General features: G+C 39.1%; 1 protein-coding gene across 4 annotated transcripts; it reads right to left on the bottom strand.

Annotated features, from left to right (window-relative positions):
• Positions 1–606: 606 nt before the first annotated feature.
• Positions 607–25,179, bottom strand: APIP (APAF1 interacting protein). 4 transcript variants are annotated; one of them, XR_009542194.1, is made up of 8 exons: positions 25,016–25,172; positions 18,017–18,117; positions 13,471–13,519; positions 12,171–12,288; positions 10,592–10,727; positions 7,254–7,421; positions 6,474–6,637; positions 891–909 (listed from the first exon to the last, which is right to left on the bottom strand). XR_009542194.1 is itself a non-coding variant. In XM_060157731.1 (7 exons), exons 1-7 carry the CDS (start codon positions 25,070–25,072, stop codon positions 6,538–6,540), a joined length of 729 nt encoding a protein of 242 aa, XP_060013714.1. In that variant the 5' UTR covers positions 25,073–25,172; the 3' UTR covers positions 6,098–6,537. The 4 variants fall into 4 exon arrangements, 2 of the variants coding, with proteins under 2 accessions (XP_060013715.1, XP_060013714.1); XR_009542193.1 differs by lacking the exon at positions 891–909 and adding an exon at positions 6,098–6,290; XM_060157731.1 differs by lacking the exon at positions 891–909 and having other exon boundaries at positions 6,098–6,637.
• Positions 25,180–25,242: the final 63 nt, after the last annotated feature.

Below are 25,242 nucleotides of genomic sequence, written 5' to 3'. Positions count from 1 at the left end.
GGGCTATTATGAGAATTGGGTGTAATGTATTTAAAAGTCCTTACCATAGTGCTTGGGCTCCTAAAAAGTAGAGACTGCTATGATTATTACATTAACACCTGGCCTGGGCTTCCCTGGTGGCGCAGTGGTTGGGAGTCCGCCTGCCGATGCAGGGTACATGGGTTCGTGCCCCGGTCCGGGAAGATCCCACATGCCGCGGAGTGGCTGGGCCCGTGAGCTATGGCCGCTGAGCCTGCGCGTCCGGAGCTTGTGCTCCGCAACGGGAGAGGCCACAACAGTGAGAGGCCCGCGTACCGCAAAAAAACAAAAAAACAAAAAACACCTGGCCTGGGCTGGGCACCATTATGATGACTTGAAGAAATTCATTCACAACCTTTACTTCTAAATCAGAAAGTTTCAAGAACAATCATAGAGGAGATTGATACAATATTAATTAATGCAATATTTAATCGTCTTGCTTATTCTCTGGTTTCTAAAATTCCAATAATAAAAAATTATAGAATTTTAAACAAGAAGAAAATAAATGGAGGAAAACTATATTTTTTTCTTTAGTCAGGTTTATTTAATTTTCAGAAAATATACTTTCAAACAATAAAATTACACGATTAGTGACAACTATGACAAAGAGATGAGCACAGCTTATAACTTATAACCACAAAAGAAGAATACTTAGTTCAGTGATTATCATCCGAAACGTGATGACTCAGTGATTATAGATTATAGGGCAATGAAACAAAAGCCAAATTCTGTTTGTCTTGTAGTCCTGTTTTAAAGAACTTTGGTGGGAGAATTCTTATTGCTTCTTGAAAAGTGATATCGATGTTATAAGTCCCATATCTGACTACCTTGACTGGAATTGCTGATGAGATATGGCAGTTTTCTTCATCAAAAGGGAAGTATTTGAGCCAGCTGAAATATAAGATGAAACTCTCCTTAAGGTTATGACTTTACTGTTCTGATTGTTTGGGACATTCTTTGGGGAACTATAGTATTTTGAGTTGCTTCTCACAAAAGAGAGCTGGGTTGGACCAGAAGGCTCTAAAATCATTTGAGAAACGAATAATATACTCTTGACTGAAATGTTAATTCCTTATTCAATCTGGGAGTGAATGGAATGTCCTGCACTTAATGAAATAAAAGTGTTTGATTTAGATCTCTTACCAGTTTAATCTTTCATTCATAACCCACCTTTCCCCTCCTTATTTAAAGAAGTGGGGATAATTGAGAGAAAAACAGTCATAAGGGCATGCAAAGAATGTCTATTGCTCCCTTCCACAAATATTCACTGAACACGCATGTGCCAGACGCTGAGAATAAGCCCTCCCTGAGCAGTATGTGTATCACCTTTGGACCTCAGCTTCTAACAATCACATTATAGGGATCATATTCTTCTTTAACAACAACAACTAACTAGGAGATACAGACTTCCACCAGCTACCTGTCCCCCCCACCTCTAAATCAGGTTTTGCTCATCTTTTCGGTGTGTATAGTAGTAAAAAAAAAAAAAATACAGTCGGAGACAGGCTGTACTACAGCACAGCTTAAATGACTTACCTGCATTACAATTACCGCGAGGGTAGCTAAGTGAGGGGTGTTTAGGAAAGGAACTTTATAGTTTGAATGCACTTCTAGTATATGATAGGCACTGTGGTAAGCAGTTTACATCCTTTCTCTTAAATTCTACATATTTATTATTCCTATCTGAGCTTAATTTCCTCATCTAAAAAAATGGGATAATACTTCGAAACCCTCTCAGGAGGATTAAATGGGACTTATAGAAAGGAAGGTAATTAATATTTATTGAATAACTACTATGGGTCAAGCCCTGCGGTTTGTTCCTTCACATACTTTATCTCTTTCATTAGCTCCATCTTAAGAAAATGAGGTTAAGCAGAAGTGACAAAAGCTATTTTTCCCCAGTAGAGGAACCTTCACCAAGAACCCAGAAAACACATATTTACGAAGTGCTTACCATGTGTCAGGCATTTTTCTTGGTTGTAGTGAACAAGACAGAGGTCTGTCTCAAAGAGGTTTGGCATACTCATTCAGAAAATGTTTGGGGCTGAGAGGGGGCAGATAATGGCTCATACAGAAGAAAAATCAGTGGCACTGTTTTGGGCCAAGGTACGTTTCAGATGCCTATTAGACAGCCAACGGGTGAGGCTAGGAGGTGGAGAGATACGTCTGGAATGTAAGGGAGACATCTGGGCTAGAGATAAAACACTGTGAGTCATCAGCACATAGATAGTGTTTAAAGCTATGGTGCTGAATGAGATTTCCTGGGAAAAATGTGTAGGTGGAGAATACCGTTAAGGGCAGAGAGTCCCGAGGCCCTCCAACAATTAGTCATCTGAGAGACGAAAAGTATTCAAGAACCACAGAAGTGACCAATGAGTTAAGTAGAAAATCGCATGAGTTCAGGGTCACGGAAGCCTAGAGAAAAGTTTCAAGGAGGGAGTCATCACCAGTGAAGCTACCTAAAGGTGCATAAAATACAGAGAACTGGCCACTCATTTTGGCAAAAAGCTACCGTAAAGGCGCATAAAATACAGAGAACTTGCCATTCATTTTGCCTTTCACTGAACAGATATTTATTGAGTACCAACTCCGTACTAGATACTGCTCAAGGGACTAGATAACTGCTCAAGGGACTAGAGTAGAGATACACCTGTGAACAAAACAGAGGAAAATCCCTGTCCTCATGGGTTTCACATTCTAGTGAGGGGGGAAAAAGATAAACAAATTATAGTATGCTAGTTCATTCTGAGCCCTTTACAGGAAGTGCAAGCAGAGGCGAGCGCTCTGGGTACGGAGAGCGGGGCTGCAATGTCGAATAAGCACAGTCAGGCTCTGGACCAGGAGCTGGCACCTGTCTGTTGTTACATCAAGGAAGGAAGCTTCCCTTTGCTTCTGAACGGCACTCGGTCTCCTTCAATTGACTTGAAGGACACCGGGGTTGGGGGGAGCGGGCGGCGTGTGTGGAGTGGGGAAGGACCCTTACTGGGGCCCTACTTGAAAGATTCAAACTTAGCAAATGGAATCTTGCCTAGAGTGCTGGGAGGGCAAGCCCTCCTCGTTGTGTCGCTGGCAGTCAGAGGAGGATCAAATTCACACAAGGAAGACCTTTAGAAGATAACCGTGGAGCCACACATGGGAAGAGCATCCCAGGGAGAGGGCCCAGCAAGGGCAAAGACTCCGAAGTTATGGAGCATTTAAAAAAATAAAAAATAAAAAAATAAAATAAAATAATCAGGGAAGACAGCACAGAAGTGATCTGTGAAGTCCTGAACGAGCAGAGGGAATGAGCGAGGCAGGTGTCTGGAGGAAGAGGTTTAAAGAGGGAAGAACACGTGTGAAAGTGCCTGGAAAGCTGTAAAGACTCAGGATGCCAGAGTGGCTGCGGCAGAGTAGGTGAGGAGGAGGGTGACTGAATGAGGCGAGAGGGGATCGGAGCCTTCATTGTGAGACAGGAAGCCTGGGTTTTGAGCAGAGGAGTGCCATGCAGGCTACTGTGTTGAGCAGACACTGTTGGGACCAGGGATGAGAGTGGGGAGCAAAGGCTGAAGCAGGGAAATTAGTTTAGAGGCAACTGCTATAATTTAGGTGAGAAATGGTGGGCCTTGGGCCAGGTGGTAAGTGAATGCAATGAGAAGTTTAGAGCAGGGGTCCCCAACCCAGGTTCCAGTCCGCAGCCTGTTAGCAACTGGGCCACGCAGCAGGCGGTGAGCGGTGGACAAGTGATGGAAGCGTCATCTGCCACGCCCCATCGCTCGCATTACAGCAGCCTGAACCATCTCCCACACCCCGACCTCCTGCCGCCCCCGTCCGTGGAAAAATTGTCTTCCACAAAACCGGTCCTGGTGCCAAAACTGTTGGGGACCACTGGCTTAGAGACTAGTCTCAATGTTAAAGCTGATGGGATTTGCTGATTAGCTGGATGTAGCCTGTGAAAGAAACCGCCAAGCAGGATGCTAAGATTATCTGCCTGGGTGGCTGGAAGGATGGAGTTAAGGTGGGGAAGACGCCAGGAAACTGGGAATTGTTTTTGGAATTGGGAGATCTACTGCTTAAGGGGAGAGGCTGGCCTCAGTGGAAGTCATGGACAGTTCTTCACGAGAGTATATGCGGGCAGAAGAGGAAGCAAGTTCTTTCTTGGTGGTTTCTATTTTTTTCAGTGACATAGCAGTCAAGGTCATCAGCCAAGCGGGAGTATGCAGGGAGGTGTCTGAAGTTTGAAGAGAGACACAGTTGTCGAGGGGAGGAGGGGAATGAAGAAACCGGGGTAACAAAGTAAAATTCACCAGCAGCATTAAAGGCCCACTTGACCTTGACGTGGTTGTTTCCCTTCATCCATATTAAGGTGCACAGGTATGGGTTTGGAGTCAGAAGAGAGCTGGAATCATCTGTGACTGGCGGTTTGCTGAGTACAATGGAACAAGGAGGAGGGGAAAGACATTTAGAGTCCAAGGAATTCACTCACCTCACTGCCAGGGGTAAGAGAGGAAGTGAAAACCACCACCACTGACAGCTTCAGGGGAAACTGTATCCCCAGGGGAGAGACAGGATTCACTCGGAGCAAAGAAAGCAAAGGAAGCATTCAAAAGGATAAGGATACGGGGGATTTCTTATTCTTGGTAAAGCAGTTTCAGTGGCTGTGATGCCGCTGGATCGGAGTGGGTCAAGGAGCAAGGGAGAGAACAGAAGTTGACAGAAAAGCAGATCACTATTTCAAAAAGCGTTGCTCTAAAGGCGCTGGAGTTAGCTGAAGGGTGGTTGAAGGCAAGGTTTCTGTGTGTATTTTAACGTGAAAAGTATTACAGCATGTTTTTATACCAGTGGAAGAGGGTAAAAAATTAACAATGCAAGAAAGAAATGGGATAAATGTGGGGATCTTTGCAGAAAGCAAAGCCCTTGAGAAGGTCAGCAGACATTGGATCCAAGAACGAACTTAGAATTCGGCAGAGGGAAAGAGGCAAAGAAAGCTGAAGGCAGGAAGGTTGATGGAAACGTGAAATGGGAAGATTTGTTAGTTCTTGGGAATGAATCTACTTATCTCTGAAAGTATGAGGAGGTTACCATCTGAGAAGCGATGGGGGGAGGAAGATTGGGTATTTGATGTCAGATAAATAGCTGTGAGGAGAAATGGTCACCAGGTAGGGAAAACGAACTAACTAGGGAAGTGTAGTAGGTTTGTTTGACAGCATGGAGTGCCCACCTGAGAGGTGTGGTCATAAATCTGAAGTGAGATCAGTCAACATAGTTGTGTACTTTTTCCCATCAGGCCTGGCTGCTTTGGTACAGGTGCCAAGTAACTGGCTCACAAGGACTGTGGGTTTTGCCAGGTGAGTATGATGCGGGGGGGTAAGATACAAGGGGGTTAGGATGTTTCCAATAAAGTGGTGAAAATGCTGGGCAATCATCTATGCTTCATAAGGAAGGAAGCAAGGATATGAAAGGAGTCATGGACAATGACAAATGGTAAGATCAAGGGACTGGAAGTCTGGATGAGGTTAAAGACTTGCTGGAGTGAAAGAACTGGGGTAAATGAACTCAAATGGTTCAAGATGATAAACCGAGAGGGGGGTGTATGAGGTTATAATTTAGAAGATGGTGTATTAGTTTCTCTCCCAATTAAATAAAAGCATTAACCAAATAAAACCTTAAGATCAAGATGGTGTTGCTTTTGGCTACATTAAAAAAAAACACTTTCTGATTACATCTCTGGGTTGGTCACAGTTTATTTGGCTAGGAGAGTTTGAGTTAATATCACTTGATTTGAATTTTACAACAGATCCCAATATAAGATGAGTGCCCTGGGTTACAATATAGGCAAGCACTACAGCATATAGGGGAAATCTATAAAATTGTTTTGACATCAACATTGAGGGATATATATGTCCTTGACTTTTCATATAAATTTATGATATCAATATTAAAATAAGAAAATGCTCATTCTGTAATTAAGTAGACATTTTCCAATGAATTCTATTATCCTAACAACTTTAAGGAGTAATAGGAATTCTCTGGGAGTATATATAAAAAAAATTAAAGGAAAATATTTTGCTGTTAAGGGGTTTAGAAATAAACACAAAAAACATTCACTATAAAATTTTTATTCCATTGTATTGCCATTTAAAATACAAGAATAGGGCTTCCCTGGTGGCGCAGTGGTTGGGAGTCCACCTGCCGATGCAGGGGACACGGGTTCATGCCCCGGTCCGGGAAGATCCCACATGCCGCAGAGCGGCTGGGCCTGTGAGCCATGGCCGCTGAGCCTGCGCGTCCGGAGCCTGTGCTCCACAACGGGAGAGGCCACAACAGTAAGAGGCCCACGTACCGCAAAAAAAAAAAAAAAAACAACAACAAAAAAAAACAAGAATATAAGCAAATATCATCCAGTTGTCAGAAGATCTGCAGCATTTAGTGACAAATCAATAGCTTCATGGAAATTTTCAATTCATTAAAAAAAATACCTGAGTCATTTAAGTAATAATTAAGATGAGCTTTGTCTCTACGTATAATAAACTTCCACTTGGCTTATACAATTCCATTTTCTCCAACGGGAAGCTGTGTAGGATCCAGTCCTACCTTCTTCATTGATACGGCAACATCAAATAAATAGTCATAACACTCACACCTGTTAAAAAATAAAAGCAAAAAGAACTAAAAGTGTTCAGTGAAAAGAGAGTTCTCCAATCCTAACAATCACATTTTTCCTCTGCATCAAGTTAACCCTGTTCCTAGCAGATTTTTTTTTCTTTCCTCAATTCTAGGCAAAGTTTCTCTTAGTCTGTCTCCAACATTATTAAAACACGGAATCATACTGAATCATGCCACCATACTATACACTTCTCAGGAAATAAAAGGGAGTTTAAAATATACTACTTATGTGAATTTAAATTTTTTATTATGTGCCATTTTTTGAAATAAATACAGCAAATCTTAATGCAACTTTGGTTAGCTTTATTCTAGCCCTCAACTCAGAGAACAAGATCTGTATCTCCTTCTTTGTATCAAAGAGCATAGTGCCTTGCCAAATAACAGCTCATCTGAAAAATATTTCTTAACAAAAGAATATATAATACAAATAAAATATCTAGAAATAATTAATGATAAACTATTTAAATTTAAACCAATTTGACCAGTAACACACAAAAAAATCATACTCCGTTTTCAATCATAAAACACATTTCATTCTCTTTTAGAGTGTGGTGACTTGCCCCGGACGTTCTTTGGTTTCGGTTTACACTTACATGCTTTTAGCCTTCTCCCACGTCTCTCCCCAGACATAGACTCCATGCCGTCTGACTAGTACTGCACAGGAGTCTGGGTAATCATTCATTGCTCGGGCCATTCGCTCTTCGAGGTCTTTCTCCTCAGGTGTATTCTCAATAATGGGTACTACTAACATATCATCATATCTATTAAGACAAAACAAGCCATTTGCTTTCCTTTTTAAAACAAATAAAGGCATTCATATATAAAATTTATATTTCTCTCAAATAACAAGTTAGACGTTCTCTTTATATCTGAAAAGCCACTCCAAATTAGGAACAAGATGTTGCATGTTATTCTGTGTATCTTGTATAAACAACTGTATCAAGAGACACCTTGGGAATTTGGCAGGCATTGTTCCAATCCTAAGTATAAGTGGCAGAAATTTGTACAGGATACCAAAACCTAACAACGAAAATTATCAAGATCATACAAGTATTTCCCTGAAGGATAGAGAATCACAGTAGTTTTAACAGGAGATGAGAAATGATAAATTTCAGAATTAGAAGCATAGGAAGGATTAACAATTGAACTACTTATTAAGGCAGGAATTTCCCAACGATACAAAATCATTCTGTTCTATCTCTGCAGGACCCAAAAGTGTCTTGGATAGACAAATAAATAAATGCAGGTGTGGTTTATGGCCCTGGGATAGCAAAAACCTTTTGGAGCTAACTATTAAAGGTATGACAATATTTTCAGAACGTTCTCAAATCTGTGACATTAGAACTTCTTTACCTTATGTTTAGTAAGTACATGTGATGAAATCAGAATATGCATTTTTCATTTTTGTTTCTGCAGTAATATTTAAGCAAATAGCTTGTTACTGGTAAAACTATGTCTATTTGTGAGGTCATTTACAACCAATCAAAACTCAGACTTGTTTTCCTTTTAACATGAATTTCTCTTGCCTTGTTAATGTTACATCTGCTTTTCAACTACCTCTGTGATGGCTAAACTTAACCAAAATAAGTTCTATCCATATATTATCAGAAGTTACTACTTTAGGGAAGGTACAGACTGAGTAGCTGTCATGTGATAAAGAACCTGGCCAACCATTATCAGGAACAGTACAAGGTTGCCCATTACTTCACTTAAGTAAAATAGAGGTAATTATAAAATATCCTTAAATGTGGAAGGAATAAATTGCTAGTCCCAAATCTTTCCTAGTATTGGCCAGGAGAACCACAAACTTATATTTTCCTCTACCATATACCGAACAGTCAGAAATATCTCCAGGTGCAAAATAATTCACAGCAAAATAAGACCTGAGGAACAGAGCCAGGGTAGTCCTTTGACCATCAAACAGTATTCTTTTCATTCTACCATAGGCATGTTGCATCCAAAAGGTACAACAATTATAGTTAACATGGTAACCTCCCCCGATAAGAATTAGGCATTTGAAAGTTATTATAATTTTTTTTAAGATGGACTTAAAAATTTAAAAAGTAGAATAGAAAATGTAAAAACTCCATTCTTTCTTACTCATCCACCTTTTATTGCCCCTTCTTTTGACTGGACACTTAGGATTCTCCCCAAATACTGATGAAGTATCACTGCCCCTGAGCTGTGATAATGACCCTGTTACTGATTTCCCAGCCAGGTTCAAACAGAATTGCAAAAGCATGTCAAAAAACTTTGTACTCTTTAAATTCTGAGACATTCAAAATAATATATAAAGTGTATACATTGTGATGCATAACAAATGACATCTTTTCATTCATGGCATTTGTTTTTCCACAAAATTCCAAAGGCTCTCTATTGTGCTCCGCTCCTCTCCACCGTCTCACACGTTCTTCTGACTTTTTTTTTTTTTTTTTTTGCGGTACTTAGGCCTCTCACTGTTGTGGCCTCTCCTGTTGCGGAGCACAGGCTCCGGACGCGCAGGCTCAGCAGCCATGGCTCAGGGGCCCAGCCGCTCCGCGGCATGCGGGATCTTCCCGAACCGGGACACAAACCGGGACACAAACCGGGACACAAACCGTGTCCCCTGCATCGGCAGGCAGACTCTCAACCACTGCGCCACCAGGGAAGCCCCTTCTGACCTATTTTTATTTCTTCACCAAAGCAATCAAATGCCGATGAAACTGATAGCACACATAATGCCTCTCCTTCAAGACCCAGATATGGAAAAGGCAATATGCGGCTATGCTTTTTTTAGTATGTACACTTTCATAATTTAAATATTTAACTTTTGTAAATAGGTGTTTCCCAGTGCTGAGGAATGCTTTAGGCACACAATAAATATTAACTAAAATCAAGTCCAATTAACTCCTCAGCACACCAGTTTAAACACATACCGTCCATTATGTGCAGTAACAGTAAGATATTGCTGCAAGAACACCTCAGAAAAACTGGCACCCTTTTCCCCTAAACAAGGCAAAGTGGATTCAGCCCCTTTAGGAAATTGGGACGGGTGAAGGCTCAGGAACAAGAATGCCTGTACATTCACACAAAATGCCGAGCCTGTCCCTGAGCCCTGGGAACGTGTTTCTTCATGTCACTACTCTAGATTGACGAATAATTGCTACATTTTTGTGGGCTGGTGGGTTTAGCTGATTTTATCCAGAAGGCCTCTATTCTATACTATCTATGCCAGTTTCCACACTGAAAAATTATAAATGTATAGAGATCTACTTAATTAAAATAATTATAAAACTTTTTTAAAAATGAAAATATTCCAGAAATACTACATGAGATCAAAATGAAGCATAAGATTTAGTCAGAGCTGAAACTTCCTGAAGACAAAGTGAAGGTGAGGAGAGCTTGCTCTTGGGGTTCTTCAATAAAGGAACACACTCTTTCCAGCTCTGTAGATATCTCAGCCAGGATTTTTGCATTTTACTCTGACAAACATTTAATTATTCATGTTGGCAATAATTTACCAAGGCTGGGTTGGGGATGGGGAAAAGGAGGGGAGGCATCTGATTTGTGTCACTGAGAATAGATCTGGAAGTATAATATTAAGGGGGGTACTATCTAACACAGATCTACAACATCTCATTAAATACATAAAAAGATCAGTATCCTGTTTATTACAAGAAGGAGAAATACTGTTCAAATTTTTTTTTTTTTTTTTTTTTTTTTGCGGTACACGGGCCTCTCACTGTTGTGGCCTCTCCCGTTGTGCAGCACAGGCTCCGGACGCGCAGGCTCAGCAGCCATGGCTCACGGGTCCAGCCGCTCTGCGGCATGTGGGATCTTTCCGGACTGGGGCACGAACCCGTGTCCCCTGCATCAGCAGGTGGACTCTCAACCACTGAGCCACCAGGGAAGCCCTGTTCAAATAATTTAAGCAAAAAATAGGGGAAAATACCTGTAATACCCTCCTGAGATACATTTCTTTATTCCTTTGATCATCTCTTGATGTGTAATTTTAAACTCCCTTCCTGGGAAAAGAAGGGTGGCCATGACAGCAGCTTTAGAGTGGGTATGAATCACAGCACCTGCTCCTGGAGGGGGAAGAATACAGTTATATGCTCAGTGAAAACTAAATTGCACCTTTTAAAGAAAAAAATATATACACATAAACACACACACTTATTTGTATATGGCTCTGGACTCGTTTTTCTTGGCATGGAATAATAAGTTGGCAGCGGGTAGGAGGGGAGAAAGGAAGAGAGGAAAGAGAACTACTGATAGAGAAGTCAGAAAGCACAAGGAAAAAAAATTAAGCTTTATCCAGCATCAGGACAACGCACGATACTTTACACATGCTCAAGAAATATCCTTTACATGGTCTGAAATACAACTATAATGACTGTGGAGATCATAATCATAATACTACCACCACTCAATTAGGGATTCCTATGTGCCAGGCACTGGGCAAATCCCCTTTATAGATGTTATCTCTTCGTATCATCACAACAACCATCTCCCCCATTTAATGGTCAAGGACATGAGGCTCAGAGATGTTAAATAATTTGTCCATGGTTATTTAACTACGTTGTCCAACTAGACAGTAGTTGAAGAACTTGGATTTGAACCCAGTTTAGTCTGTCCCTTAATCATCAAGATATGCTTCATAGTGTAGGCCATATCTTAGTAACATAAGGGGATGGTAGGAATTTTAAGATATAGATGCAAGGGATTTACCTAAAAAAGAATTTGTATGCTATAAAACTCAGTAATGGCTACTTTTGCAATGGGAAGTTTATTTAGCTTTTTGCTAGGAAAGATTCTTCATGCTGTTAGAATCTGTTGCTGAAGTTTCATCCTTTCAGTAGTAGCTGATAATGTCTGGGAGCAGCACATGGCATGATTACTAACTCTATATTGATTTTATTCAGGGGCTATACTAAAGCATGGTCCTAATGACTTCATTACTAAGGCTGAGCCAGTACTTCAGTTATACTTTCCTATTTTTACATTGTCCTCTAGGTTCAACCTTTCCAGGTTGGTTTTCTACCACAATTTCTGGGAATTAAAGTAAGAGTCCTATTTTTATCATAAAGTAAATTTTTCAATCACTCCTACTGAAGTGAAGAAAAGGTAGGTCATGATTTTCCCTCATTTGTATTTTGATTAACTTCTACTACAAGTTCCCAGAGATATAACTCTGAACTAAGAGTAGGAATTGGATTGTAAATATAATATTTAGTTGGCTAACTTGACAATCTAGTGGAATCATATTGATCTAGGTTGGAATTCTGGCCCCAATACTCACTGGCTGTTTATTTTGGGAAAATCTTCCCAGAGCCTCTGTCCTCTCATATATAAAATGAGGTAATAATGGACCTCCCACAGAGGCTGATGTGAGGACTGAATGAGTTAACATATTTAAAGTCCTTGCACATAGCAGGTATTCAAGAACTGTGAACTACAACAACAATTGCCATTATTTACAGGAGCCTACTCTGCAAATATTCTTTACGTTGAATACATTTTCTGCCTACCTCTCATTGTGTAAGCATTCATGAAAAGAGGAGTACACTGGCTTTTTTTAAGATTCTTATATGGTGGAGGTCCACTTATGTCCTTTTCATTGATGTCACAAACAAACAGGTCTTCAGGCTATTTAGAGGGGGAAAAAGAAAAAAAGAAGGCTTATACAATATCAATTAGAAATGTCCCCTTTCTTGTGTGTGTGTGTGTATATATATATATATACACACATATACACAATTCCATTTATATATAGTATATATAAACAGTGCTAATATATATACATATTTAACTCATATTTTAAATATTTATATAATTATAGTTTCTCTCTCAAAATTTTTTAGCCATTTTGAAAAATAAAAAAATGTTTTCTACTAATAAAAATCATCTCAAGAAAGTTAAAAAAATCGACCTTTAGAATTTGAAGAAAAAAGTGATATGGAAAATTTAATATGCATGTAATGATGTTGATGTCATTTCATCAACTTAGTTTCTCAGCTTTGCCATGTAATTTCACAACTATATTTCAGAGAGACTATATATAATCATTTTAGAATGGGTGTTATAATTTTTTTCACATTTCATAATATAAGAGGAAAAATACAGAGTAAAATTTTCTTATCCCTTGAGAAACTTAACTGCTACTGAGAAATGTTAATCTCAATGACGTACTTTATTTTTAAAGTTCTAAGGAATTATGTAGATCCACAGGTTTTTCCTAGTAATACATGCGTATCTCTGACTTGTAACTTTCGTTTACCAGGGTTTATTACAAACTACAATATAAATGTTTTATTAATGAAGCACTATGCCTTAGACAGAATTAAGTATTATGTGCTTGTTTTAACTCTATTCTGGGTTTATTCTAGCATTAATACAGAATGGGTCTTCTCAAAATGTTGATACAAAGTTTTATAACTTTAAATTGAAAGAGCTTTGCCATTATTAAATATGAATCAGTTTGGTCCATTTGAGACCACCAATCTGATTACCCTATTAGCCTGATAAAGATGGTGTTATAATGCTGCAAAGTTAGAATCATTTTTTATTATGACTTAAGATTGCACTATTCGCTTTTGCCCTCTAGAGGCTGAATGAGAATTCAAAACACCTGATTGCAAGCAGGATACTTAACACCTTAAAAAATTTTAATAGTTACTTAACAAATGTTTGTTGATTAGTATTTAAATCATCACAATATAACCTCCCTTCAAAACTAAGATTTCTTTTAATATTAATTCCATTTCACAAAACAATAATCAAGTAGAGAAGAACAGACATTTGGGTTTAAGAAGTATCCCTTTACCATACCTGAATGCGTTCCTTTTGCACTCCTGAAGGAGCAATGTAGATTTCATTGCTGGTAACACAAAATACAGAAATTGGTATTTATTTAACTCTAACGTTCTGCTTTTGCAAAAAGAAAAGTATACCCTTGCAGTCCAATCATTAATGATCTTTATAAATCAAGTCATACAAATAGCTGCTTTATTTAATTAATGGTGTAGGCTGTATAGAAAGAATACCAAATTAATTTTATAATGCTGGTGACACAGTAAAATGTTGATAGTTGCTTTTGTTACATTTTCATATATATTTCTTTATTTCCTTTTATGGTGCAAAATCAATGGTAACCAGGCTTTTATCTGGTTAGGGGAAATACAAATCTGAAAACATAAGTCTTTAGCATCTTTAAGCATGAATAAGCAGAGTTTATCTTACTATACATGGAACACAGTTATTCTAAAGTCCAATCAGGGGAAATATGCTCACTTGGAGTAGATCTCTGCTTGCAAGAAATCAGGGTTAATTTTATTGTTTGAAATGCTCTTATTATAAAACATGATGCTCAGAGACCTCTGCTGGATGGTTTGTTAAATTACAGCATTAACACTGGGCTACTTTTTGGGTGGAACAGTATATGCTTCCTAATTGAAAAACACTTCTATCTTGTGAAAATATTTGGTAACAAAGCCAGAACAATTGCAGAAAGTTAGAAATATAAAAGGCATGGCTACATCTGGAGATCTCTGTGTTACACAGCACATGTGCTAAGGGAGATGCTATAACAATACCACTTACCACAAAGTGCTTTCAAACTTGCTCTGGAAATTAATCTAAAATCTTCTCTAAATTCTCTCCACCCTCAACGAAGGTCCTTTGGCTCATGTATCAGTTTCAGTTGCTGCCAGAGGGCGTTAAAGAACTGCCACATAATGCAAATGAAGGAAATACCAGCACCTGCGCGCTCCAGCGTCTGCCACTGAGGCATGGACATAGGGACACTGAATAAATATTAACTGTTTCCCAGTGAAAATGAGGATGACTGCCTATATTGAATTGAGCTATCGAAGTTGGGGTTACTAATAAACCTATAGACTAGGAACTTAAAAAAATTTAAGAAAGCACCTTTAAGGATCTACTGGTAAATTAAGGTCTAGAAAATAAATGCCTGATAATGGGAGTGAAATCCAAAGCAGAGTAAGCTTTGTTCAAGCATTCATTTTCACAAAGTACCTATTGCTTTAGAACTTTGTTGCATAAGAAAACCATAAAGTGGCACTCCTCTGGAACCAGTGGGAATGCATAGGGATCATTACTGTTAAAATGGCCCCTTATAAATACCAGGGATCCAAATCTTTTGTCCTCATGTAACATGAAAGAGACTCTAGAATCATGTGTGGTACCTAGTCCAGTCACCTCCGCTGGTAAGTGGACTTGTAGGTCTTCTTGTGTGCGGAGATATTTATGCAGTCCTGGGAACAGACTCAAATAAAGTTCGAAACAGTCTGCTGGTAAATAAACTCCACCTACGAAGTGGGAAAATCCAGGGTTTTTATTCAGTTTGTTCAAATAATTTGGGATGCTAAATGTCTTTTCTTTTTTTTTTTGGCCATGCCACATGGCTTGTGGGATCTTAGCTCCCCGACCAGGGATTGAACCTGTGCCCTCAGCAGTGAAATCGTGGAGTCCTAACCATTGGACCGCTAGGAAATTCCCTGGTATGCTAAACCTATTTTTATTACTGCCTCTATAAAATGGAAATCAGTTTAGACTTTGATCAACTTTGAGTAATTAAAAGATTAGCTAAATAGGTTTTAGAAAAAAGTATACCTACAAAGAAGGAGATACATGGATAAAAATATTAATACAAAGATGACAGAGCCTTTATTTTAGGAGGGAAACATGCCAAAGACTAAAAGTGAAGTATTTACTTGGTACTGTAAGCCACAAACAAAAGCATTTTGAGTTTCAAGGTATTAAGCTTTAGAATTTATTTTCTCCACACTCCCTGCTCTTTCACAATGTGGTAAGCAGGTGAACAAAACACAAGAGTTTATAATACATGTTCAATTTTTATTTACTTAAAAAAAATCCTTTAAACCTTCCTATGATTCAATTATCTTGTCTACAATATAGGTTTATTAATTTTAATTCTAATAGCATACAACAGGATTAGTGTCTCTGACACATAAAAAAATAATGCTGTGAAAGACAGGAAACCAGCCTAAGTACAATGGCTGCTTAGTATCCTGGAATTGCCTTGATTACTGTTATTTTCTTGGTCCTCCATTTCTTCCTTCTGATTTAACTGTTATATGTGTCTTAAGCTATCTTTTTTTTTTTTTTTTTTTTTTGCGGTACGTGGGCCTCTCACTGCTGTGGCCTCTCCCGCTCCGGAGCACAGGCCCCGGACGCGCAGGTTCAGCGGCCATGGCGCACGGGCCCAGCCACTCCGCAGCACGGACCCGTGTCCCCCGCATTGGCAGGCGGACTCCCAACCACTGCACCACCAGGGAAGCCCAAGCTATCTTTTATTATATACATTTTTGGCACCATACACCAATAGCACAAGCTGAACTGATAGTAGCCAAACCTTGGAATCAGTAAATAATTTCATATTCCCCAAAGGGCTTATTGCTAGAATTATTCTGGAAACACAATCTATTGGGTTTGTGCTTCATTCCAAATTTATTCGCTCTAAGCATCAGATAAAGAAAACCAAACTTTCACTAACATGAGAATAATACTGCTGATAAAATTATTGATATGGGTCTATGAAGTCATTTAAATATTAGGGAGAAAATTCAACATGTTACTACAAATTACCCACTCTACTCTGTAAAGCAAAAATTTAGTAAGATTCCAAATACAGTGCCATAAAACTGTGGCTGTTTTCACCTGTGACCTCCAGGAGGCTCCTCACCAATTAAGAAGCTGAGGAAAAAGCATTTTACAAACACAATGCAACTTCCCTATAAATTGACTGTAGTGCCATAAAGCCAATTAATTTTAAGAGCTGCCAGTGAGTGTTTTAGGGTGACCACACATAATTTTAGTGCATGGTTCTACAAAGAATTTTAGTCTTACAAAGAATATAGTCTTTTATTTCTTTATGATCAAAAATATTCCCTCTTGAGATCTGCAATGGTCCCTTACCTGCATTCTATTTTTAACTTAGCTGTTTTTTTTGAGCCAGTTGGAAAAGTTATTTTAACTCAGTTTGGTAGAAAGCTCTCTTTTGTACATATACAAACTATTTCTGCAAATGCAAAAAAAAAAGCAGTTAACTAAAGGCAATGTCTAGAATATAATTTATTATAAGTAATACAGGTGAGAAACCAAATTACTAGGACTCAACTCCTAAATGAATAAATGAAACAACAAGTGTTGTTATTATAGAACTTTGCTGTGAACAGATCAACTTGAAAGTTTTGGCAAAATAACTTGAAAACCTGCAAAATGCTGATTGACACATTAGCACTGGGTTGATGGTAAGAGAGGACGCACATGACGGATGTCCCATGTATTGATACCATGTGGAACAGAACGTTTCCAGACTGAGAGCCTCCCTACACATGAACTGTGACATTTGTTTACTAAGGGCTCCCCTGTCATTTCCCACAGTTTAATTAATATTTCATGAATTCCTTGGTAATTTGAAGCAGATGAAATTTCAATGGCATCATCTTGTGGTATGCCATAAAATCCCCTTTGTTCAAAATGTTCTGATTACATTTTACATTCCGTTCTTTTCTAAACAATTCAACATTACATAAATATTGTAGTAATCCAATTTTGTTAAAGAAAGTGAATTAGGATAAAGAAATAAATCAAGTTACTCAGTTTTAACATTCAGCCTCCATACAATATTATTCCTAAAATATTTCAGGAGCAAATACATTAATCCTGTTCCAGAAACACTTAAGAGAGTGAGATTCCACAACCTTTATTTTCATTGTTAGTAGGTTACTTTTTTCTTCACCCTCTTAAAGGAAAGACAGTGAGTAAGTCTAAAGAACAATTAACTACTATTCATTCCTTCTGTTTCAAGGCCAGTACCTCTTGTTTTGTCCTGTGAACAACATGGACCTGCAGGTGCTATGTCCATTAATAATGATACATGCATTTAGAAAGGCATATTGCCTTTTTTTGGACTCAAAAAAATGTAATTTTTAGCATTTTAGGTGGTTAGTAATCTATATTTAAGTGACTTTAAAATATGTATCTGAACCTTTGAAACAAATCCTGTCTATCCCGAGGGGACCCTTGGTAGTTCCAGACATATGAACATACCCAGCAACATGTTATTTAACTTTGGTACTCCATGGACTGGGGACCAAATTATTCTGATTAGAAATTATGGTTCTTAAATCCTTAGATATTTATTATATCTGCAACATCTGCACAATTATTCCATTCAGTTATGCAAATACCTATTTCTCTATTTAGAAACTAAATACCTTCAGTATCATAAAACTGATCATTGGTTGTTCTTTGTATGTAATACATGTTAGGCTCTCTGTGGTCTACTTATATGGAGAATTCTCAGAAATGAAATCAGCCAGAAACTTACCCGTGCTTCAAGCTGATTCCTCCTCCAGTCCCAGTGACCCAGCCCAAATGGTAAAACTGTTTGCAGAGCTCTGGGATCAGGTATTTTGGATGTTCCTTGTCCTTAAAAAGAAGATAATGATTTCTAAAATAGACATTATTTTATCAAATGACTATTCTAGATGATATCTCTATTAAGAAACCAATTTAAGGAAGTTTAAGAAAATCTACCATAGAGAGGTACGGGGAGGGAGAAAATTATTACAAAATATATTTTGTTTTTAATGTTTGGAATGTGGATCTACTATATTATTTTGCAACCAGGAATTATTCAGGGCCATACAGTCTAATATTATGGAACAGGTTGCAAGAACAAGGTGGAGAAATGCCCAGATTATATTACAAAGTATCTACTGAAATGGCTGAAATAAAATAGGATCTAGTGCTGAAAGCGACATGCTTCAGTCTGTCCAGAAAATTTCTTTACACATAACATCTTATTCAATTAAGGCATGATATACATGATATACTATGATAGTTATTTGTTTATTATATGTGTTGGTTCAATTTTATTTTTATTCTAAAAATGTCCTTTTTTCATAGCAATTGTATTGTTTTCTTATTACAAAAGCAATATATACGTATTATGGAATTATAAAGTCAAGAAATAATATAAAAAGCACTCAGAAACAATCATAATTAATACTTTCTAGGCCCAATCCTATGAAGATATATGTTGGGATAAACACTGAGCCTTATTTATTTATTTATTTATTTATTTATTTATTTATTTATACTGAGGTATAATTGACATAGAACATTATATTAGTTTCAGGTGTACGATATAATGATTCCGTATTTGTATAAATGGTGAAATGATCAGTACGATAAATCTAATTGAAATAAGAGCCTTACTTTTAAATGTCTAATGATTACCTCTTTAGAAAACAAAACAAGGCGTTTCCTCCTCTGTTTTAAAGCTAAAATTAATGAAAACAAAAACTATAATAAAGAAATACAATGAATTCCATTTTGGCAGTATAATATACAACCTTACCTTGAAAACAAGTAAAACTGCTGAATAAGTCATTCAAAAAATATTTCAAAATATACTGCTGAGCTGGCAAGAAAATAAGGTTTCACAGCCATAAAAGAAACAAGAGTGAGTCTACCTGGTAGGGAAGTGAGATCCAAAGCCCTAATTTCCCTGAAGGTATTTGCAAATCTCTGGTGACCTCTTCTATTTTGATAGCTATGCCTGTCACTAGAAACACAAGATAAAGCCTTGGGTGTGCTCAGAATAGGGCATCTAATAGAAAATCCCTACATACACATGGGACCCCAAGGGGCTATACCCTCCAGGTGAAAGTGAACAAGAAGTAGTCACACTGTGCAGAGAAGCACAGCTAGCAAACCTGCATATATAAATCTTGGCACTGGGTAAAGGGGAAAAAAACATCTTTGAGTCCAAAGAGGGATTATTATTGAACAGACTAAATTTTCAGCTATTTAATTGGATTTCTGAAATTATGATATTTTCCCAAATTCACTGTTAATATTTTACATACACATTTTATTTTAGATAAATACTACGAATGATCATTTGATGGAGTAGACTTAAATATATAAAATTAAAAACATGGGAATGTTGACATTTTTTAAAAGTTCTGATTGAACACAGGCTTAGGAGTTAATGGACACAAAGGCAAATCTATATTACACCATTTATTGCTTACGTGACCTTGGGCCTCAGTTTACTCATCCATTAAATAAGAACATTATGAGGATTAAAATGAGATATAATGGATACAAAGCATGAAGCACAATGTGTGACACAGTCAACATTCGTTTCCTTCCCATTTTAACGAGTTAAAAATTCCTGAATTAAAATTAAAGTTATATTGGTCTTTCTTACATCTTTCCTTATGAAATCTAGCCAAAATTACCCATGCCCTGTATAATTTGCTATTTCCTTTTTTAGGGATATAAGTGATATTTTAATTACATATTAAATTACAGCTAATGAGAAGACTCCTGCAGTTTTCCAATCCTTAACCATCAACTTGCAGGGCAGTTGCAAACATTATAGAAAACAGTCTGTTATTAAGGGCCTCCCCTTTCCCTTTTGTCTTTCCAGTACTGAGGTATTAGAACAATTGTCCTGCTTCATGCTACAGGAATAACAATGGTAAGGCAGCTGTTGTTAATAAAGTTTCATTCAATCACTCAAACCCACAAAATTACCATTTCAAGAAAAATAATCACTTAGCAGCAGGAACCAACAGAGATATTTAGTAAAAATGCAGTCATTTAAGTTATCCAGAATAATAAGAAAAGTAAAAATTAAAATATGTATTTTAATAAGAATTCACAAGAAAGAAAAGGTTTAGTTAGTATTTAGCTCTTCCCTGAATGTCAATATTACTTGCCTGTTATTGTTAGGTCTGTTAGAATAAGAATTTTGAAAGACATATCTAAAGATGGATTACAATCAACTTCTTACAGTAGAGGTTCCATACAGTGAGGAAGAAACATTTAACAGTATTTTGTATATACTTTCAAAACACTAAAGCCTAAACAGTTTTTGAATCAATACTTCATTTCCCCAATTTTTCAATCTAGTTATTTTAAGGAAATCAGCCTCGAATGTCACTGAGATACCTGCTCACAGCCAACAATGGCTCTAATCCCTTCCCCCACCTTTTCTTTCAATTTAAGCATAATAGAGGCATTATTCCTCAGATAGAGGTTTTCCCAAGGGACTCTTAACAAACATAAAATGAACACGTGTCAAATGTATTTAGCCCATCAATTAAATGAGGGAACCAAAAAGATGATACAACGGTGTCCAAAGAGAATTCAAAACACACACACATAAAAATAATCAGGAATCCTGGATTTACAAATAAATGATATAGAAAAACTGGACAATATCCGCTGAAGCAATAAGTTGAATCTCTATAAGACAACTTGCCTTTCTATGAAAAATAATCATCTGCATTACTGTCAGCATTCTACAATTCATAGACCTGTAAAATAGCGTAAAGATAGCCCCAAGACACCTAGTGGTCTTTTTTGATCATTTCAGTCTTGCAGAATTTTTCCTCACACTGGCCTAAGAATGGACTGTATACAGGCACAGTCAAAGTGTCAGCATTTTCTCTGTCTCTGGTCTTTGTTTCCTTCTGCACTTCTGATTCATTCTCCTCGTTGCATACTGGTTTTCTCTGCAACTTCACCTCCACTCAAAGCCCTATTTCTCCCTCCTACCTTCACTACACTTAAAAACTCTTCTTACGGGGCCTCCCTGGTGGCGCAGTGGTTGAGAGTCGGCCTGCCGAGGCAGGGGACACGGGTTCGTGCCCCGGTCCGGGAAGATCCCACATGCCTTGGAATGGCTAGGCCTGTGAGCCATGGCCGCTGAGCCTGCACGTCCGGAGCCTGTGCTCTGCAACGGGAGAGGCCACAACAGGGAGAGGCCCGCGTACCACAAAAAACACAAAAAACACAAAAAACAAAAACTCTTCTTACCAGTTAAGCACTGACTAGAAATCAGAAGACAAGGAGGCTGGCTTTAGCTTTGACCCCCACTACAGCGAGTCTGTGACCCTTTCTGGCTATCAGTGTCCTTATTTTAATAATCTGGATCAGTGATTCTTAGACTTCTGAATTTCAAGACTGGTAGTTTTTGTTGCTGCTTTTAAAATTTTAGGGACTGACATAAGGTTACCAGTTAATGACATTGGTTATATTTAACCATCCATTATCACATTTTTCAAAAAGGAAAGTGTATTTTTAACATAAAAAAAGTAGAAGGATAATGTTGGAATGAAACATAGTCCTTTAAATGAATGCAATTAATTTTGTGAAATTCACTTTACCATCGTCCTTATTTTTCTTATTTTGTAAGAATTGAGTAAAAGCTCTCACGGACACATATTTGGGGAGGATTAAAGTTATCTTTTCCTATTTGGTCTCCTTGCCTACAATTTCTCCTTTTTCTTCCCCGGCTTACCCTTCACTCTATTATTAGTACAAAAATAATAACACTACTTTGATCACTGAACTCCCTTCCTCAAACCATTTAATGTTCAAATATCACCCCCTGGGTCTCTTATTTAAGTCCATCTGCTTTCTTGCTCCAATTTAACTTTTCACATATTTTCTTTCACTTTTTTACATACATCTCTCAGTTCTAGTCAACCTAGTTGTGGTAATCAACCTCCAGGATGGCTCTCCCTGCTTCCTGGTATTCACATCCTCATGTAGAGTTCCATCCCACATTGTACCAGGCTGGTCTGTGTGAAGACAGACTAAGATGTGACAGTATGTCACTTCTGATGGCAGGTTACTAAAGCCTACAGCTTCTGTCTTGGTTGCTCTCTCTTGGATCACCTGCTCTGGGGGAATCCAGCTGCCATGTTGTAAGGTTACTCAGCCTACGCAGAAGGCCATAGAGTGAAGAACTGAGGCCTCCAGCCAATAAAATGTGAGGAACAGAGGCCTGCCAATAACTTTGTGAGCTTGGAAGCAGATCCCAGCTGCAGTCAAGCTTTGAGATACCTGAAGCTCCAGCTAACAGCTTGACTGCCAACTCATGAGAAACCCTGAGCCAGAACCCTGAGCTAAACTCTCCTGGATTCCTAATCATCAGAAACTGTGTGAGACAATGATTGTGCATTAAGCCTAAGTTTTGGGATACTAGCTGTGCAGCAATAGATGACTAAGACACATTTTCTTGCCAGCCAAGAATACATCTTTTTCTCTTTGCACTGTTATTGCTCATGCTGGATCTCCAATTATCCCACCTCTAGCTGTCAAACTCTTGCTTGTCAGCCTTTACACCAGGCTTCCTACCCACTTCCCCTATGATTCCTTCTCTCATCTTCTCCGCAGGAAGTGATACTTCCTCAAACTCTGTGCCATGGCATTTGCACTGTGTACCTTTTTTTGGTATCTATTATATAGCCCTCTCATTCATTCATTCAACAAACCTTTACTGAAGGCCCTGAATAAATAAATATGAGTAAGAGAAAATCCTTAACAGCTGTGAAACGACAAAGCAATATATAAAACAAGATGGTCCAGGGCATTATGGGAACAGAAGCTACTGGTGGGAGGGGGCAGGAGTTGGGAAAAGCTTCATAGAGCAAGGGATGCTGAGCTAAGTTTTAATGAAGGATGGCCAAGTATGCAGGTAGGTGAAGAGGAGAAAGGGCATTTCAGTCAGAGGGAACTCTGAGTAGTTGGAACCGGAATTAGGTTCTATGGGATGGAGGGGGGAGGGAAAAAGACTGTAAGGACCTTTCCTCTAAGGACCAACCATCTATGCTATAGATGGCTGATAACTGCTGAGTAGTTTTAAGTAGAAGATGATAGGATCATACTTTGTTTTTGAAACGTATCTACAGTGGCAATAAAGAGAAGAGGCTGAAGCATGACAACCAAGGAAGCAAAAGACCAGACCAGAAGAAGGATGTGGAAATAATTTCAAACTGAAATTGTAAGGTGGTGATGGTGGAGATGGATTTGGAAGATAATTAAGAAGTTAAAAAGAAAGGGTGGGCTTTGGGTGAGAAGACTGAAAAAAAGGAAGGCTTAGAGGAATTCTAAGTTTCAGTTGGCTGAGTAGCTAAGTGGGTAGTGATACCAGTCATAAGTATTCCTTGAGTGTCTATGTACCAAGCACTTCCTGGGAATTCAGCCATGAACAAGACAAAGTCTCTGCACTAAAGGAGTTTATACTCTAGGGGGTAGTTTAAAAAAAAACGATGTCGACTGAAAAAAAATGCACAATGTGACAGTTAAGTTTAATTGGGGGCAAAATAACCCGGGAGGGAGCCTCTCAGCTCATAGGAACTGCTCCAAAGCGGTGGGGTGGGGGGGAGGTCAGTAGAGATGTGATTTTAGTGAAGGGGGGTTACATGGAATCAAGCACAGTGAGAGGCCCGCGTACCGCAAAAAAAAAAAAAAAGTAACTGTCTGAAGTCCTGTTCTTCCTCGAACATCTCATTCCTACCTCCTCTCTGAACTCCTTTCAGGGTGTGTTGAAGGTCAACCACTCCAGTAGATAGTGACCTAAACCTTGCAGACGCAGACAGTGTACAATTTTAGTTGGCAGTGAAAAGAGAAAAAAATAAATAAGCTGTAATAAGTGGGAAAAAGGAAACAAGGGACTTTGCTAATCTGTGTTAAGCCACTTATTTGCACAAGATAGTGGTTGACAAGTATTTCCCAATAAAATATGTCATGTTACTACTTTTTAATTGGGGCGTTCAGCCCCGAAAGAGAATAACAGGAGGAATAAGGACTTTCCCTGTATCTTAAGCAAGGCTTCTCACATTGTAATTGTTTATTCGTCTAGCTCTCCTCCAAACCCCAGGCCATGGTCTTAATCACCACCCTGAGCACGTGGGTGTTCCATAAAATTCTTAGTGCGCAGAAGTGAATGAAAAGTTATGAGCAGCCTGAGGGTGGATTTTCCTTTGACTTCTGCTTAAGGAAAAATCCTTTTCACGATCATCCCATAATCAATCTAAACCGAGACAGGCAAAGAGCAACTGTGCAGATAAAAAGTGCCGGCTACAGTCCGCAGATCTGGCTCGGAGTACGTTTCCGAGTATCTACTGGGCGGCAAACGTCGGGCTGGTCGCCAGGGCGCAGAAAAGAAGCTCTAGAGCACAGTCTTAGCTTCATTTCCACTCCAGAGCTTCACGTTTCCCAGCTTGGTCTGTCTTCATGTTAAGTTGTTTTGAAACACACACGAAAGACGCCCGACGCTCTCCTCCGTTATTTTTCCCTTTTCAACGTTTGGTGCCCAACCCCCGCCATCCAAGAATCCCATCGCTGGAAGGAGGCCCGCCTCGGGGTCCGGAGCCTCAGGTCTGCACGAGGAACGGAAGCGGCGGCGCGCACGGGTCGCGCCCGAAACGGCCTGAAGCCCCACCCGACCTGCACCCCGCTTCCGCCGTCGCGCAGCGCCGGCGCCTCGCCTCCTGGGAATACAGTGCCCCGCCCCTACCTGCGCGCGACACTGCAGTGAGCAACAGTCTCCCTCCGGAGCGTGACAGCTAGACATGGCCCGGACGAGGGGTACCCGCGCCCTCCAACCTCACAGCTTTGCTTCTGGCGCTCCGCCTGGGTTGACGCGGCAAGGGCCGAACTACAATCAGGCGGCCCTGAGGGCACCCTAGGGGCGGGGCGGACAAGGCGAAAGGCGGGTCTGGGAGGGCCTCGCTGCCTGGAGAC

The sequence above is a fragment of the Lagenorhynchus albirostris genome, chromosome 9 (assembly GCF_949774975.1).
Source record: "Lagenorhynchus albirostris chromosome 9, mLagAlb1.1, whole genome shotgun sequence".
NCBI classification, from domain to species: Eukaryota; Metazoa; Chordata; class Mammalia; order Artiodactyla; family Delphinidae; genus Lagenorhynchus; species Lagenorhynchus albirostris.
This window is presented reverse-complemented; position numbering and strand designations above follow the sequence as displayed.

What these genes read in the sequence shown, in the direction of transcription:
- APIP (XM_060157731.1), bottom strand. Translation starts at nt 25,072, where the DNA reads ATGTCTAGCTGTCACGCTCCGGAGGGAGACTGTTGCTCACTGCAGTGT. An exon ending in CACTGCAGTGTCGCGCGCAG is followed by an intron (nt 18,118 to 25,015) that starts GTAGGGGCGGGG and finishes CTTCTTTTTAAG; the next exon opens with GACAAGGAACATCCAAAATA. An exon ending in GGAATCAGCTTGAAGCACGG is followed by an intron (nt 13,520 to 18,016) that starts GTAAGTTTCTGG and finishes TTGTGTTACCAG; the next exon opens with CAATGAAATCTACATTGCTC.